This window comes from Colossoma macropomum, unplaced genomic scaffold (genome assembly GCF_904425465.1).
Source record: "Colossoma macropomum unplaced genomic scaffold, Colossoma_macropomum, whole genome shotgun sequence".
Classification (NCBI taxonomy): Eukaryota; Metazoa; Chordata; class Actinopteri; order Characiformes; family Serrasalmidae; genus Colossoma; species Colossoma macropomum.
Genome location: NW_023494805.1, coordinates 38704224 through 38721746, shown reverse-complemented (window position 1 = coordinate 38721746; position 17523 = coordinate 38704224). Strand labels below are relative to the sequence as shown.

The following is a 17523-nucleotide window of genomic DNA, read 5'->3' as shown; positions in this document are numbered from 1 at the left end:
TATACCAAAGCCTTTAGTCTTGCCTGTGAAAGTATTCAGAGATTTCTTTGAGTTATAAAAAAATACGACCCTATTTGTATTACTGATGTGACGTCTTCAACATGGGGAGACATAGCCTGAGGTGCCTGTTTGTGGCAAACGGCAAAAGCAGTATAAATATGAGATTTTATCTCTAAAGGTGTGAGGCGTACTGCAGTTGCTGCATATCCTGTTGCTACGCAGTAATAGCGTCATAACTGTCAGTCAGTTGTGCTAGCTACATGTAGCTTTAATATGTTCAGTAAGAAAGCTCTGACACTTGCCCTTTTAGAAAGTGATCTACTTTTAACTTGCAAGTGTGGATCAGTGAGCAAAACCGAGCTAAAGTTAAAAAAAGCTGTGTTTTGTTTATGTCAGGACACTTTCGATCTGTACTCAGTCAGTGCGACACTAAAACTTTAAAACTGCCACTAAAGACCTTCTTCCTTACTTTTGATCCAGTTGTTCACCACAAAAAAACGTTTGTGATGTAGGGTATTTGACCTCTTCTAGTTGAACTCAGTTGCCTGGAGTGTTTGGCACAAAAGACAGTTAAACATGAAGTGTTCAGCCCACAAAAGCAGTAAGTAAAACACGTCCCCAGTTGAAAACAACTGGAAACAAGCGCACAACATTGTGAACCAACTCCTCCCTCTTCCCCACACCAATAGGGATTTTCCTTAAATCATTAGCACACCCCACTGCATTGGTCAGAGAACAACACACAGGATAATCTGTGGCATATCCAAAATGCAAATCCTGAATGCAGGGCAAACCAGAGATGACTAGAAGCTAGATAAACACAGCCTAGGCTAACTAGACATACAAGGTACAAGGAAGTACAGATAGGCTGTGAATTACAAGGGTAAACCACAGGCAAGGCTTTGCAATGAGCAGAGTGAAACTGATCACAACAGAGGGCTAGGGAAGAGACATGTACCATGCCACTGTTACATTATGATATCTTGATTTGTAGAATGGATATTTCTGGTTCTAAGCCCTGTTTGGCTAAGCCATGTACTAAGCTGTTGTAAAATAATCAATTTCACTGCACACATCAATTGAATGCAGTATTTAAGCACCAAGTTATTAAAAATTAATGTGTTACTTGGCAACAACGGACTGCTGTCAGCAAACTACATTGCTTAGTGGAGGAATTTTTATTTCATTTACTATTAATAATAATAATAGTACATGTCTGTTTTCAACATTGCTGTATTTCATCATATTGTTTTTTGTCATTTGATGACAGAGGTGGCAAAATATTTCCACAATAGTTGTTCAGTGAAAATGTGGTGGGAGGGTGCCTTCTAGGTGCTTTTGGAGATATACCAATCAGAAATTAGACTGGAAGCATAACGGCCTTTTGCTGACATTTTAGATGCTATTGTTTTGACAAAATGTGGCTAGCTCGAACATATCAGTGCTATAGATATTTCAGATTCCACTATAAAATATCTCAGCACTGTAGACATTTAGATTTCTTTGTTAACCTCTGAAAAAACCTGAATGAGGTTCATTTATGTCGCTTCTGTGAAGGTGCGTGATTATAATGCAACTAAACAAGATACATAGAATCAGAACTAGATCCTTCTAATACAGACGATGCCCAACCCGTTAAAATGTACTTGGATCAGTTCCAACTGTCCAGTTGTGACATCCCTAGGTAAGGAGGTTTTACTCTGCTTTGTGTTGTGCCATACAACACTGCTTAATATAGGGCTGGAAGATTAATTGTTTTTATATCAAAATCGCAGTTTAAGTTGCAATTTTCAAATCTCAACAGCTGCATTTTTTTTTATTAAAGCCTACTCTCTTAAAAAAGATCATCAATGTTTTAAAAAAGTAAAGGCAGTGGTTCTATATAGAACCATATACACTCAAAGACCCATTTTCATGCTTAAATGGTTCTTCGCATGGTGAAATAGTTCCTCAGAATGGTGGAGAATGTGTTGTATATGGTCCTAGCACCAAATATGGTTTCTGCTATTGTTATGATGTCAAGCTTGTAGCAATAGAATATGTATAGAACCATGTACAACACATTCTCCATCAATCTAAAGAACAATTTCACCATGCAAAGAACTTTTTAAGCATGCACATGGGTTGCTCACTGTTTATGGTTCTGTATAGAACCATTGTCTTTACTAGAGAACCCTTGAAGAACCATCTTTTTAAAGTGTGTACATTAGCAAAACTGTTGTTTTAAGTTATGAGTGGGGAAATTGAGCCTTGAGGGCTTGTGAAATGCCTATAGATGACTTAGACAAATCAGAGGGAACCAAACTTGACATCACAACTACAACTTACTGGCAGTTTGGCGCTCTACGTTCAGGAGTCAAGCCTCAAGCCAAGAAAGGTGGATATTTTGATCTTCTTGGCCAAAATAAATCAGACCTGAATCTCAATGTATAAAAAATTGCAATTTAAATTGCAGTCGCAATATTAGTTAATCACAATTACATGTTGTCCCCAAATCATTCAGCCCTAGCTTAATATCACTGTAACAAATGGCCTCTCATGGCTTAATGCTTTATAGAGAAGCACGTAATCCTGTTGCCAAGTACAGGCAAAATAATCATATATTCTTTTATACAGTATTTGTAGTCCTAAATGTAATATACAGATGGGAAACATACACAGATACTGTACAGTGCGCAGACAGACAGAGAAGAATTTCAAACAATTTACCACCTTGTTTTAACGTTGCATGTTTATCCAGCACTAATTACATTTGTGCAGCGTGGCTGCCAGAATGTCTATTGAGGCAGAAATCTGGGGCATCTTCTCATCAATATTTCAGCACATGAGAGACAGATATGAGGCCATCCAGCAACAGCCTTTGGCTTTATGAAGTGGGCCTGTGGTGTCAGTCAAGTAGAGCACAAGTTAATTAAACATCACCTCCTCGTGCCATCTATTAACTCCAGGATAATGAGTCCATTCTCTTTCTCTCCTCTGCTTTATGCCGATTGATAAGAGGGCTCATTATTAAAGCCCCCTCGTAGTTGCCGAAAATGTAATGCTCAGGTTCTGATGCACTTTTAAGTGTCACGTCATGGGAGTGCAATTCATTTTGCTCTGTCCAACAATTCAGCGAATTGAGAATATACATTATATCTTTATATTATATGGTGTAGCAAGTATATTGTACTCCAGGGTAAAGCTGATTGAAAATGATTAAATGATAGGTTTCTTTTTGCAGAAGCAGAATTTGGTGTTTTTAAAGCATCCAAATTTGAACCTAACTCACTGAGACTGGATGAAGCACCTGTGAAAACTGAGCTTTTTCTTCCACTAAGTTCCTGTCACAAGGTCTTCTTCTACATGGCCACATTGTTACAGCGAAATACATTCCTTTGATGTGCAATTGGATTTCCAGAGGGCTGAGTCATCTCCCATTACTCCTTCCGGTTTCATTCACGCACCCATTTGCAATCCACTTGCAATGGAACATTGACTCAAACTGCTATTGATCAATCAAGAGTCAATAAAATCACTCAGCAGAGCCAGGCCTGGAAGGAAAAAAAAGACACTAGGGCTGTAAGAGGCATAGAGGAGGGGACGAGAGTTATTTGATGGTCTACCACTTTTGGAGATTGCCTTCTCACAGATATGTGGACGACGCTAGATTTCAGGCCAGTACTTTCAGTAGCTAATGAAGTGAATGACATTGTCTCGTATCCCCTGTCACTTTGGATTTAGAGTACATACAGCTACAGCGCAGCAGACTGTGACCAGACCAGCCATGTTGGGAGTCATCAAATCTTGACAGTGCTGGAGCTGGAACCCCATGCTGAGCCAAAGCTTAGAGTAGCTCAGTCTTTTAAAGTCAGTGGCCTTTAGTTTTACTAAAGTAAAAGCAGCACAGTTGGCCAATGTATCTTGAATAGTTTTCTGTGTTCAATCTTCAAACCGTAGCAGGTAGAATGTGCCAGATAGTCTATTCATGAGAGAAGTTTTTAATTAATTAAAAGATGACCTGCTTCTTGGTTTCCCACAGAAAGCAACTGTTAATGGTAGGAAGTGTTTCCATCAAGTAAAGCTGACATTCATGTTACCAAGAATCTAATCTGCAAGTGGAAATGGACAAGCCCCCTTAAGATCCAAAGTATTGCGATTCTCTGAGCTAGGAATAATTTGCATGATTTCTGTAAATGCAGACTCTATTGTATGAATTAATTTAAGACAGCATGTACTTGACTTGATGAGTGGACCCCAGGAATAGAGATGCCACTTTTTCTTTTCCAATACTGATACTGATATTGAAATTTTCAGCTAATACTGATACAAATTCAAATTTTTCTTTAAAAAAACATTAGTATGTAAAATGAGCTATTTTTAAATGCTGGTTAAGGACAGAATTGTTACAGGATTGGATCAGACTCTTTTCAGATTCTTTTTTACCCTTCAAAATCCAGTCCAGCATTTTCAGAACCATAAAGCATAAAGTTCTCTTCCTTTCCCCTCAGTAATGGCCAGAATTCCTAGACTGATCAGTTGTTTACAGACTGAGACCCACTGATTAAACAAGTAGAGCCAGTTGTGCTCCTCTTTGGTTGGAATGAAAACCTGCAGCACACTGGCTCTTTGTGAATAAGGTAAGAGGACACCTGTGCTTAAAAAATGATGTTATTAACATTTGTTTCAGCAAAGGCTTATTATTAGTCAATTCTTAGAAACTGTTTCTATTATGTGTTATAAGTGTTATAATTGTTTAAAGATGGTTATAAGAGATTGTGTGATAAACACTGGTATCTCAGACTTGCATTTTACAAAAAAACATGTAATTAAATTTAGTTGTCCATGTTAGTAGCATTGGGGTGCTATAAAATTAGTAACTTGATCACAGAGCATATCCCTGAATCTAGTGTATCTACTATGAAGAAAATTCTAAGCTATAAAAATGGCAACACTGACATTGTTGACAGTCTCTCTCTAACTTCTCCAACGCCGGCTGATAAAAGGCAGTGCAAACACTGCGCCGAAAACTGTCCATAAACCTGCAAACCTCACCTTGACATTCCCAGCAGGTCACATACTGACAGCCATTAAACATTAAGGTTTTCTGGCTTTGAACACAAGCTCTGTATGTGTCACCTCTCAGCAGAGGTCGTTCTCTAGAAACGAGAGCTCCCGTGTTCGCCTCGAAGGCTGTCAAAACCTCTGAGATGTATTACTCACAGCTCTGACCTGGTCAGCGTAGTTTATTCAGTGGACCCTCTTAGGGCAATTCTGCGTGTTTTATATTACAATAGCAGTGATGATCAAAAAATGCAGGAAAATAACAGAGGTTATTTAGGTCAATATGCCTATTTTTGCTTGCCTTTGTAAGAGAGTAATCAAAACAATTTTGTGTGCTTTCAGTATTTAAAAGGGCTTTAGAATGCATAGAAAACCAAAAAAACAGTGTAAATAGAGGGAACATTCTGGAGACTTTCCAAACGTCACAAAATGGCTCCTTGTACCATTTGCCATTTATTTGGTCACTGTGTTACATAATTGCAACTGAGACATCTTGAAGCACTGACACTGACTGTTTTAGCTGCCAGAACAGGAGACCAGAATTTTCCATTGCAGTGGCAAATATTATACAGGCTGATTCAAAAAGTGCCATATTTTTACAACCGTGAAGTGCCTAGGAACCAATCACATACCAATTGAAAGAGGGGGTCATAGACTTTCTGACTGTCAGTGGAAGATGGCTCCCTTCAGTCTGAGAGGAGATGCGACCCCTGAACAGAAAGCGTTCTGTGTTCTCCACTTCAATAAGAGTGAATCCGTCATAACTGTGCAACGTGATTTTCGTGGGCAGTGAAGCTCCAACAGCTCAGAGCGTTCGTTGTTGGTTCCACAACACTGGATGATCTCCGAAATCGCACTGAAAGAGCCGTGAGTGCGGCGACACCCGACATGCTCAATCGAGTATGGGATGAATTTGACTATGGCGTTGATGTTGTCCGTACAGCTGGAGGAGGTTCATATTGAACACTTGTAAAGTTGCAGAATAAACTTTATGCAACACTTAAACCATTTACAGTTCACTGCATTGTTCTGTAATGATTTACAAGTGAAATAAATCATTTTGAAATCAGATGAATATTTTTGCATCACCCTGTATAAACTAGAAAATACTGAAGCGAATGACGGTGGATGAACTGGGTCACAGGCATGTTTCTGTATTGCATCCCCCTGGAAAAAGGCCTAATTGCAGGGGCTCTCAGACTTTCTATTAGAACTTCACAAAGATGTAAATCCTTGGTATTTTTGTTACCAAAATACCACTGAGAATGCCACCTCATGGAGTAACAGCAGGATGAATTCGAAAGCACAGATCCAACCAAATGGCCCCAAACTCAGTGGATGGCATGAATTGATATGAGACGGCAAGAGCAAGGTTTATCATGATCATGCGCTATAAAGAAGTGAATCATTCACATACAGGAAACCCTTATGATGTTTATGCTCTGTAACAAATAAGGATCATAAAGCAAAGATCAAAGCCACCTAAGTGTGCCCCAGGGTTTCCTCTCGCAATTTACTAGCACAAATCATAACCAATTCTTTCAGTGCACAGTGGAACTACATGAATTACCAGGATGTCATTTTAGAGCAGAGTAGTACATGTATTCTCTTAGAAAAGGCTTCACAACAAAGACAGAGTACAGAGTGTTTCACTTGTCTGAGCCCAGGTTGGAATAGGGGACCACACTGCAGGGCTCATAGCTCAGAATTCCAGGCAATATCGTATCACCTGGATCCAGAGAACCACCGCTGAGGAGCCAGCCATCCTTCTAGAGGGATTTTGGCCTTTTGTTCTAACGACATCACAGCCACATGAAGAGTGATTGAAAAACAAGGCAGGGGTTTGAAAATGGATTCAGTGCCCAACTAACTGATCGTTACACAACTCTTATTTAGACCATGCATGATAGATCAAGGTTTTGCTAGAATTACAACCTTCAGCCCTCACTTGGAACCACAACCTTACCAAAGGTGCTGAATCGATTGAATGAATCTGACACAGCTCAGCAAGGACAGACTCGTTTCATCCTTCAAACAAAATTCATCCATTAATATCTGCTGTTCTTTTGAAGTACCTGGCTTGTCGCGAAGGTTCAGCAGGACTTTCTGGTGACAGACAAGTCATAGTAAAAATTGCAACCAACCAGATACCACTGTATTCATTTCAGCTGTAAAATTTTAAAGTATCCAGATGTTCTTGTGGTGCTCGAAGTGTCCCCCTCCACTGTTCCCTCAAGGGTGTTTGCTGTAATACTAATGCTGTCTGTCATTCTGTCTTGCTTCTTTTTGTGCAGGCCCCAGTGAGCTTGATCTGAGTCTGCTAGCAGACAGCACCAGCTTGGCAGAGGTGCCCTCCAAATTCGACGAGCAGGTATGCTAACCAGTATCTTTACCAATTTGTGGGCCTATTTTGTGTATAGAATTGTGTCACACTTTCTCATTACCTCCTTGTTGCATGTTAATGGCAACTCTTTCTCTTGCGGCATAGGAAGCTCCTATGGTATCTCTTGCAGGCGTTATTATAATGGCACATTAGTGTTTAGGCTTTCATTAGGCTATGACACAGAGCTCTGGTCTTCCCTTTTCCTTCATTAATCTCAAAGTGATTGAAAGATATTAAAACGAAACCTTAAATTGGCTCAGAATGAGGCTCAATGAATTGGCATTTGGAAAGCTAGATGAGTCAGCGAGGGTGGGAGTGTGCCTCTTTAACGGGAATGAGCCGGTGAGCGGTGGCCCTGCATTAGCAGATGGACGTTTCTCCAACATGCCATTTTAACTAATGTCAGCTATAATCTTTAATTTGTTCATGACTGTCCTTATGTTTAATTATCACTGTCACAAATTGGGTAATGAATGATTGATCTCCTTCAGCCTTCATTGGGGTGATGTAACCAAACTCAGCATTATATCACTTTAACAAAGTGCATATTGCATAACCTTCTGCGTGTGTATGCTGTGTGAGAGCCTTCTAAAGAAAGCCTAGGTTCAGTCCGTCTAATATAGAGATGTCTAGTAGTATTGAGTCAAGGTGACAAGTCCAATATATTAAAAAATAATTTATAAAATCCAATATATTATGCCATCATTCATCTTGATGTACTACACCTTCAGTGACCTGGATGGTAGAAAAACTTCTCAGAAGTATTTTCACCTTAAGAAACTTTCCCCATGGTGTGATGCTGCAAAATATGATATAAAAGGTAGCAGAAATCCCTCACTGTGATTTATAGTCAAGTTCTATGATTTGTTGTAGTAGATGCTGTTTAGAGGTGTCTTTCGCTAAGAAGAATGTTTGGCACACCTTTCATGTAAGGTATTTTTCCACCTCTTTCACACCTCTCGAGGTCAGGAGAATGTGCTTCAGTGAAAAACTGAGGTGTGACGTCCACTGTGAGTGCTGCAGTCGTGTCAGAATGTAACTAAGGAGCAGGAGCCTCTGGGCGAACCTGTTCATTCAGTTGTCGTCCTCTTTTCAGAGAGGACATCTAGGTTTTATATACACTTATACCATTTGGGGTTTTATGTACCAAAAAATCATTATATTTCATTTTAACATAATTTTCCAATTTCTCTTTATCCTTTAGTGTTAAACAGGTTGTTTTTGTTGATCTTAGTAAATGATCTCTGTTCTGATTGGCTGACCTGTATTGTCCAAAATGCAGTCTGGGCCAAAACACTCGTTATATATTTGGCGTGAATGGGTGGGGCATATAGGTGAATATATGTAAATGTGTTATTATTTGCAACATCACAAAAACAACATCTTAGTATTTCAGTACATAGACTGTAATGAGGGGGAAGGCAAGGAATGTGTTAGGTATAAATATGTGTTAGATTTATATATATATATATATATATATATATATATATTGCTGCTGTTAAAACAAAACCCCGTATCTCGATTTTTTTTTAGTATTTGAGATTGAAAATGCATGTTGCCCTTTACATTGTGTATACATTTCATGGTGAATAGACCAACAGAAACAACCCAAAATGGCTTGGAAAATGTCTGGTTACATTGACCTACATTAAAAGTGAAGTATGTTTTATTCTTCTCCTGCAAAGTTATCATTTTGGAGATGCAAGGTTTTGTTATATATATATATATATATATATATATATATATTTATATATAGATAGATAGATAGATATAGATATATATGTGTGTGTGTGTGTGTGTGTGTGTGTAAAATTTTAGCTAGCATCTTAATAAGAATCATTATGTTAGCCTCAAGCTAACAGAAGTTTATATTCACTTCTCCACTCTTGGTTTAACAGTCCTTATGGCGGCTTTACATAAATGAGGACATTTGAAGTTGGTAAGACATTCATGTAACATATTCTTTATTTTTATTTTTCAATTATTGAATTAATCCTTCAGAAAACTGAATATTACTGAAGGAGCCTGTTAGCTATCTGAGCTTTCTGCTAAGCTGGTCAGTTGAGTGCCAGTTAAACTAAACCAAATTCTTACATAGTGTGTGTTCGGTTTTGGTATGATTTCAGGCACTTTTCTTGATATACATTCAGGTTGTGTCTGCAAACGTAAGTGCCATGTCTGCAGTTGTAGGGTTATAGGTTGCACACTGTCCAAATCCTACTTAAATTCAGAAGATATTCCATTGTTTTCATTCCCGACTGCACATGTCTGTTTCAGAGACACAGAGTAAGTTATATGAACACGTGATGTTGGTAACAGTATGTATAGTTTGTATATATATATATATTCAGATTCCATCTCTATGAACCTATGCACCAAATAGCCTAGATTGCATTATATTAGTCAAAAAATAATACTTGCAGATATTACTATGCAGATATTTACAAATGTCTTGCCAGAGCCCACAAATTTGGCATTGTGTCAGGAAAACACAGTACAGCTCATTAGCATTTTGGTTATATCTGTTCTTTGTGAATATGTAAATACATTTCACCCATAGATAAGTATTCACTTCACAGTGCACAGAGGGAGTACTGAGGGTGTAGCCAAGTGGCTTCATTTTTTCCTGTGTATTTAGTGATGTTATAAGCAGTCTAGTTCTGTATATACATGTCTATAACATGTTTTTATTTCACAAGAGCAAAGAAAATTCTGTCTTCTATTTAATCGTCTGGAGCTTTGGTAACAATAAAACATCATTTGGCTATGCCGGTGTTAGATGGTATTTTTGCATGCATTTGAATCCTGGCAAAAGTAATCCATATCTAATAGCTCATAGAGCTATGATTCATACATATCAAATACCAACAGATAATATTCAGCAGTGCCTAGGACTAGGTAATCATGGTTATGAAAGCTCAGACACAGCTGTACGGAAAAAAAGTGTTAATCAGATGACCTTTTGTTCCTACTAACGCTTTTTTCGTACCTCCTGTTTTGTCTCTCTCTCTCTCACCCTCTTCCTGTCTCTCTTCTCTCCCACTTATATTTTTCTCAAGCGTTCTGAGGGGTCCTTGTTTTAATCCTCACATATTAGGTCGCGTTACATAAGACCAGTAAGCAAATTATCGCTCCGCCGCCGTCTGCGCACTCTGAGACTGAAAGTGAATGGCTGCATCTCCGATGCTGCTCACGTCCTGCCTTTGGAGAGATGACTTTGCTTTCCCAAACAAGTCTTGTTTATTCATGCTGTTGACGGAAGTGAGCAGTGTTTGTTCGTGGTGGGTGAGGACGCCGAGTTGAGGTTGCGAGCATCTCGAAAGTGGTGTGAACAGGTTGTGGGCAGCACCCAGGCTGGCCACCATGGATTCTTTCTCTCTGTGCCACCCCAGGAACCCACTCACACACCGAGAACTGGATCATGTGTACTTGTCAGCAGGAGAGCAGTACTTTTGGAAAAACTTCCATTATCCACAACAGATCTCGGAGCAGTTTTCAGCTCAGCATGAGGCTTCTTTCAGAGCAGTTGTTGGTGTTCATCGTCCATTTATTGTTGTGTGCAGGCATTCAGGTCAGGCTGCCCATCTGCAGTAGACCAATGCATGTTCCAACCAATGAGTGTATATATCATACATATCATATGCAATTACACTCAAGTCAAAAGCACTCTGGTACTAAACTGTCACTGGGGCAGTGCCCCTCTTGTCACTGGGGTGGTAACTCAAGGGCACATCTCAGTGCCTTTAGTCAGGGAACATAACTGTACCATAATCCACTGAAATGATATTTTCTAAGTTGTGACTCCACACACCCCGTCTCGTCTCCAGGCTTTTTATTTTACTGCTCTGTTTTAAAACATTCGGTTATGAAAAGGTACAAATACGAACTTTTCACCTGGAAAAACTTATTTAAGGTTCACAATCAGACCTTAACACCACTGTTGTACCTTTGAGGGAACATTTACATTGTTTGTGCCTTGATGAACGAAAGATGTATCTGCACAGAACCTTTATTTCTAACAGTGTAGGTTTGGTGATTGTAAAATAAGTGAACAAATCCCTACAGGAAACAAACTTACATGTGGTATGTTTATGAAAATATTAGTGCACAGTTTATTTTATTTATTTGACTGAGATGTGAAATGTGCATAAGTTTTGCACAGATTTATTATTTTTTTCAATGTTTCCAATGTTAAATTTAGCAAATAAACTTGTAATTGTGCCCCTTCTCTTCTCTGTAGAGGATATATTAACTGATTTTCTTGTAGAAAAATCTGACCAGGGGCGGCCAAAATTTGCATACAACTACATCATATATTCAGTCAATTGTTCCAAGCCCTCCATGAGTGTAGCCTCTTGCTCTCACTGTTATTCATACAGTTCAAGGATTCTTGTTACAGTAGCTCTCAATGGGAATTGGAGCTTTCCACGTTGCTGTTGCTTTAGTTTATTGCTCATATACTTTTTCGTGCTTCTCCCACAAGCACAACATAGTCTGCCACAGGCATCCTGAAGTGCTAACTTTACTGATATTACATATTTTGCTGTTAAATGATACTTAAGACTCAGTGATACTCACAGCAAGGCAGTAGCTAGAAATGACTGGTTTTATCAAAAGAGCCATCAATGGAACTTCATTTAAAGGCTATATTTGTTAAATATATATTTATATAAGAGTTGCCGAGTCAATCATATCAAGTTACAGTGCACAAGCAGCTGGGCTTCAGCCTGGAACTACAGTTGATTCCCAGGATCAAAATAGGGAAATGCATTTGTAGTGTTAAAAATTAGTGGTGCATTATAAACACATTAACTTTGACACCCCTACCAACAATACTTACTAATAATGCAGGTACATGTAATAGTACACCTAATAATACGCTGAAAGCAAAAATGACTTATTTGTCTGCAGATATGTTAAAGAAAAAAGAACTGCCTGTACAAATGTTCGAACCTTTGTGCTCTGGAAGTGCCAACAAAACAAAGATAAAGAAAATTGCCTCTTAATTGCACATAATTAGTTTCTACCTGAAAACCATTAACTGGCACCCTGTTCTTGGTCAGGCTGTAAATCTGAAGGAAATGTGCAAGAAAGAAGACTAAATAGAAGTGATGGAAGTTAGAGATGATGCAGAAAATCATAAAAAAACGCATAATTTAGGAAAAGGGCCCAAAAGAATATTTACATTTACCGCATTTAGCAGACACTCTTATCCAGAGCGGCTTACAAAAGTGCTTTGTTGTCTGCTCAGAGAATGTATCTTTGCTAGTTACAAATAGGTTAGCCAGAAAGCCAGTCATGAGCTCAGATACTGCTAGAAACAAAAGCCTATGTTGATACCTAGAGAAGAAGAAACAGAATTAAACACAGCGCAATACAAAACATTTCAATAATGTACTTAAATTGCATCAATAAGTACTTCAATAAGTACTTACATTTGCATCTATCAGTGAGCATCTACATCTTATGAGTTATCTCATAAAGTAGAGACTTCTTAGATAAGTAGTAAAGGGGCAAGAGTCCATTGTATCAGTAGCTCTAAAAGAAGCTGCCACAAAGCATGAGAGTGACCCGACTAACATGTGGAAAAATATTTGACACCAAGTTAGAGTTTTTTGGCCAGAATTTAAAGTGAAAGTGGCACAAATCTAACGCGGCCCATGCCTTAGGAAATACCATCCATATACCACAGTGAAGTTGTTGCAACAAAAGTTGACTTGGATTTCAATGTGAGGGATGTAAATACTTGTTCAAGTAGAATATTTCAGTATATTAAAAAATAAGAATCACTTTTAATCAAGAAAATTTTAATAACATTCAAGGTGTTTGAGTAGGTTTACAAGACATTACATTGAGGAAGGACACAGTTTAGCTCATTATTCTCCAAATTAGTTCTACTAATTTATAATACACCCTTAAAAATAAAGGGGCCAAAAAGAGTTCTTTCCTATCTGTACGTCCAAGCCAAGAACCTATTAGGAACCTTTTTCCTTGAGAAAGTATATATTCTTTTTTTTACAGTACAGTCATTCCAGAGGAAGTATGTGGACTCACATCGTATAATGTAAAAACAGTGTTTTTGTCAGCGTACAGCAAAGTGTGGTGCACTAGCAAATGGGACTTAGCGAGCCCACGAAAGTCATCCCACAGAAGTGGCAGTTCAGCACTTCCTGTACCGCCCACGGCTCCACAAGAACAAGAGTCGCTCCTCTCCTCCGTGTCAGGCCAACCTTTCTGCTTTTCTCTCTTCACAGCTAATGAGCTGGAGGCTGGCTGATGTTCATGATTCAGCTCGCTGCAACAGGGAGGGAGGGAGAGTGCAAAGGAGACAGAAGGGGGCGAATGGCACTGTCTAAATCTCATGTCCATATGAAAGCCTTCTTTTCTCTTCTTATACTTAAGCCGATCAGTACCCAGTCAGCAGTTAGTCGGCTGTTCGCCGTTCATCGCCTTCTTGCCTGTTTGTGAAGCTAATTAGAGGAGCTGGAGTGCAGTCCTTGTTCTTAGTTCGGAAGACGTAGCTCTTTGTTGCAGCAATTAGTGAAATTGTGAACTTCCTGTTTTTTTTTTCACGCACTTAAATCGGCACTCGTGAAGACTTCATTTAAGTTATGTACCTGAATCGAAGTGAAAAATGAATGAACAAGTAAATTGATGTACTATTAAGCTAAGATTAATTAGCCAGCAAATGTAATGTGTAATAGTATATTCAAATTAAACAGCCAAGTTCTGTGTTAAGGCAAAGTCTGTACTCATCATGGAGACGTCACTCAGTGCCATCTCCTTGTTAGTGTCCACCCCTGACAGCCATGTCCCACCCTCATCATTCCATTTTAAAGAGATGATTATTGATATAAACTTAGTAGTCAGCTTGTTTCTTTAGATTTGGGTGAAGGAAGTATGTTTTAAAGTAATAAGACGTTGGTTTTATAACACAAATGAGGCTGAGCCATCGATGCTGTGAAAAACATTATGCATATAACTTTTTTTTTGTCCTCGGAGCTTATTTTTGTTACAGAGATAGCTTCAGTTTGTATTTTTTATTTTTTTTTTTGTCTGATTGTGAACCTTAAATAAGTTTTTCCAGGTGAAAAGTACGTATTTGTACCTTTTCATAACCGAATGTTTTAAAACAGATCAATAAAATAAAAAGCCTGGAGACGAGACGGGGTGTGTGGAGTCAGTACAGCTTAGAAAATATAATTTCAATGGATTATGTTACAGTTTTGTTCCCTGACTAAAGGTACTGAGATGTACCTGTGACGGTACCACCCCAGTGACAAGAGGGGCACTGCCCCAGTGACAGCTTAGTACCAGAGTGCTTTTGACTGTAATATTTTATGGCCTCAGTGTAGTGCAGTGTATGTAGGCCCCTCCTACAAGTACTCTATTAGAACCCAAGTAAAAGTACTAATTCGACTCAGAAACGTGCTGTAACAGTACTGTAATCACAGTAGTTGTAATTCATATGCATGTGTACACGCGGATGCTGTGCTCGAGTGTGTGGGTATGTGCGTGTTCCCCTCGCTCTCCTGTTCTCTCCAGCAGTGAGTCATCGGACCGTCTGGCCCACCCACATTGCAATTCGGCTTATCCGTGACACCCAGCCTCCCTGACACACACACACACACACACACACACATACACACACATTCAGACCCACTACTCCCACACCACAACTCCCACTATCCCTCTACACACTAGAGCTTGAAATATTTGTCTAAAAACCTGCTCACGTTGGGTTTGGATGGGTTCAGAAGTAATTTCCCAAATATGTGTTGGACTTGAATTTTCCTCTCTACTTTCATTACCTTGAAACAGCTTTTAATCTATCATGCTGAGTCACCCACTCATGAATTTAGCACTGAGATCCACGAGAGCCCACGCTCGTGAAAAAATGGACGCATGGGAAATAAAGCAGCACAGTATGAAAGTTTATCCAAACTAAAAAACTTGGCAAGGCTGTTCTAAAGCACTGCTTGAAACATTAACGTAGTTTTGGACAACTGATCTGTTTATTACAGCATAATATTTTTAATTATTTTTATTTTATTTATCCATGATCTAGTGCTGGCTGTTATTGTTGCTCCACAGTAGTGTAACTGGTGCTATCCTGTCAGGTTTTACTCTGTACTTTGGGTGATGATGGATGAGTTGGGGTCAACATTTTGTTGTACACAGGTCAGTTTTGGGCTCAAAAGTTGATGCAGTTCAGGTTGAGTTCAGACTCAAAACTTGGTGATGTGGTTTGGGTTGGGTCAGGCTTGGGCTCAGGCTGTGTTCAGGTTTGGATCAAAATTTCTGGCACACTCTTTTACACACACTTCCTCACAACCCCATTACTGCCTCACGCACAGCAGCCCACTCTCTTTCAACCCTCTCCATGACACCCTTATCTACACATGCAGCATGGTGCACCTTTTGGGCAGCCAAATAAGCAAAGGCAGCGAATCAGCTTTCTTTTTCTGCCCATTTCTGTGTTGGTCTTGCCAAGCCTCTCTATTTTCGTGCCGTAATCCAGGCCCTCATGTTACAGTTATTTTCGTCAATAATAGCAGCATGATGTAATTTCATATTAATTATTTCTCGCTCATAGCTCAGTGAAACAAGCTGAGAAATTCTCTTGAAAGTAAAGAATCTAAAGTACCAATCCATATTAAATTGATTTGTAAGTAGAAGAGGAGATATTTTATTATGATATCAGTTTGATGAAAAGTTACAGTAACACTGTAATAAAGCTCATGTAAATACCAACACAATCATTATCTAATAGTTTGTTAATGATCATATTGTTACATGTGCATCTGTAATTGGCTACCTGTTGAATTAGGAACTGTGTGATAAATAATTGAAGCATTGTTAATATATTTATTTGTAGTAGGTAATATGAAATATAGGCTTCCAATTAAAAAATGTTAGTTTGAAAATATCTATATTAACTAATATATATAACTAATAATAGTTAAGAAGTAGGGAAAAGTTGCTGTATCATAAAGTAGTATAAAGTATCATACTTTATACTACTAAAGTAGTATACTTTATAGTACTGAAGTAGTATGAAGTATCATAAAGTATCATAAAGTTACTGTATCATAAAGTAACAGGATAGTAAATAGCTACTTAATCATTTAAATCAGGACATGGATAATTAATTCATAATTATTTTGAATTGTTTTTGTGCAACTAAGTGAACGTTTAGTAGTTCAAACTATTCAAACTACTATAAGATTAGGTTTGTACAATTCAAAATAATAATTGATTATATTTCATTAAGTAAACAGTTAATAATTCAAATGGTACCATTTATTAATCCACTGTGTACAGTCATTAATCACTTGAACCTGATGAGCCTGGTTCTTGCTTTGTGTTATCAGAGTGACAGTAAGGCATTACTGATGTGTGACCTGTATTCCTATTCATATGCTTTCTTGTTCAGAAAGGTAGTTTGTGAGGCAAACAAAATAAAAATCTACAACTTTTCAGCTTTATTAAATTATGTTCTTTACATATCAAAATAACAACCGCAATGGGAAATCAATTTATTAATAGAAAAGAGATAAAATGACAGAAATAGACACTTTTTTGCATCAACCTTAAAGTATTAACAAACTCTTTGATAGTGATTGTCATTTTTTGACATTTGACGTTGAACCAAACAGACAAAGACGTCAGAAATGCAGACTCAAACCTGTCAATCCAGAATGTAAATGTAATATAAATGTTACATTTAAATAATTGTGTAAATCGAATGTATAGCAAAACGACAATAATACCTCTAGACTTCTAAGGGTTAAAATAAATTTTGGATGGAACACAAATTTCTCAATTTAGGTGATGCGTACCTGTATGCATCCTGTGGAGAAGCTGAACAGTAAAATTACCACTTTCACATTCATTGTCACAAAGTTACTCCAGCAGAGCTGCAGTGTGTTTAACTCTGCAGGAGCCCATTCAGCACAGCAGATCCGGCCGTAAAGTGTGTTTTAAACTCAGGATTCTGAAATCCATCAGCTCAGCGTCTCAAATGTGGCAGGTGTCGCTGTGAGAATGTGTTAGCTATGTGAGACTGAAATATCTTAAAACTGAGCTGAACTTTT

The 17523-nt window shown here is 38.3% G+C and overlaps 1 protein-coding gene across 1 annotated transcript in view; it reads left to right on the top strand.

Moving 5' to 3' along the window:
• ak5 (adenylate kinase 5) overlaps nt 1–17523 on the top strand; it is a 98575-nt gene that overhangs the window by 61340 nt on the left and 19712 nt on the right. The window contains exon 8 of the mRNA XM_036596314.1: nt 7338–7414. Coding sequence (XP_036452207.1) covers nt 7338–7414 — 77 coding nt within the window. The remainder of the gene's footprint in view (nt 1–7337; nt 7415–17523) is intronic.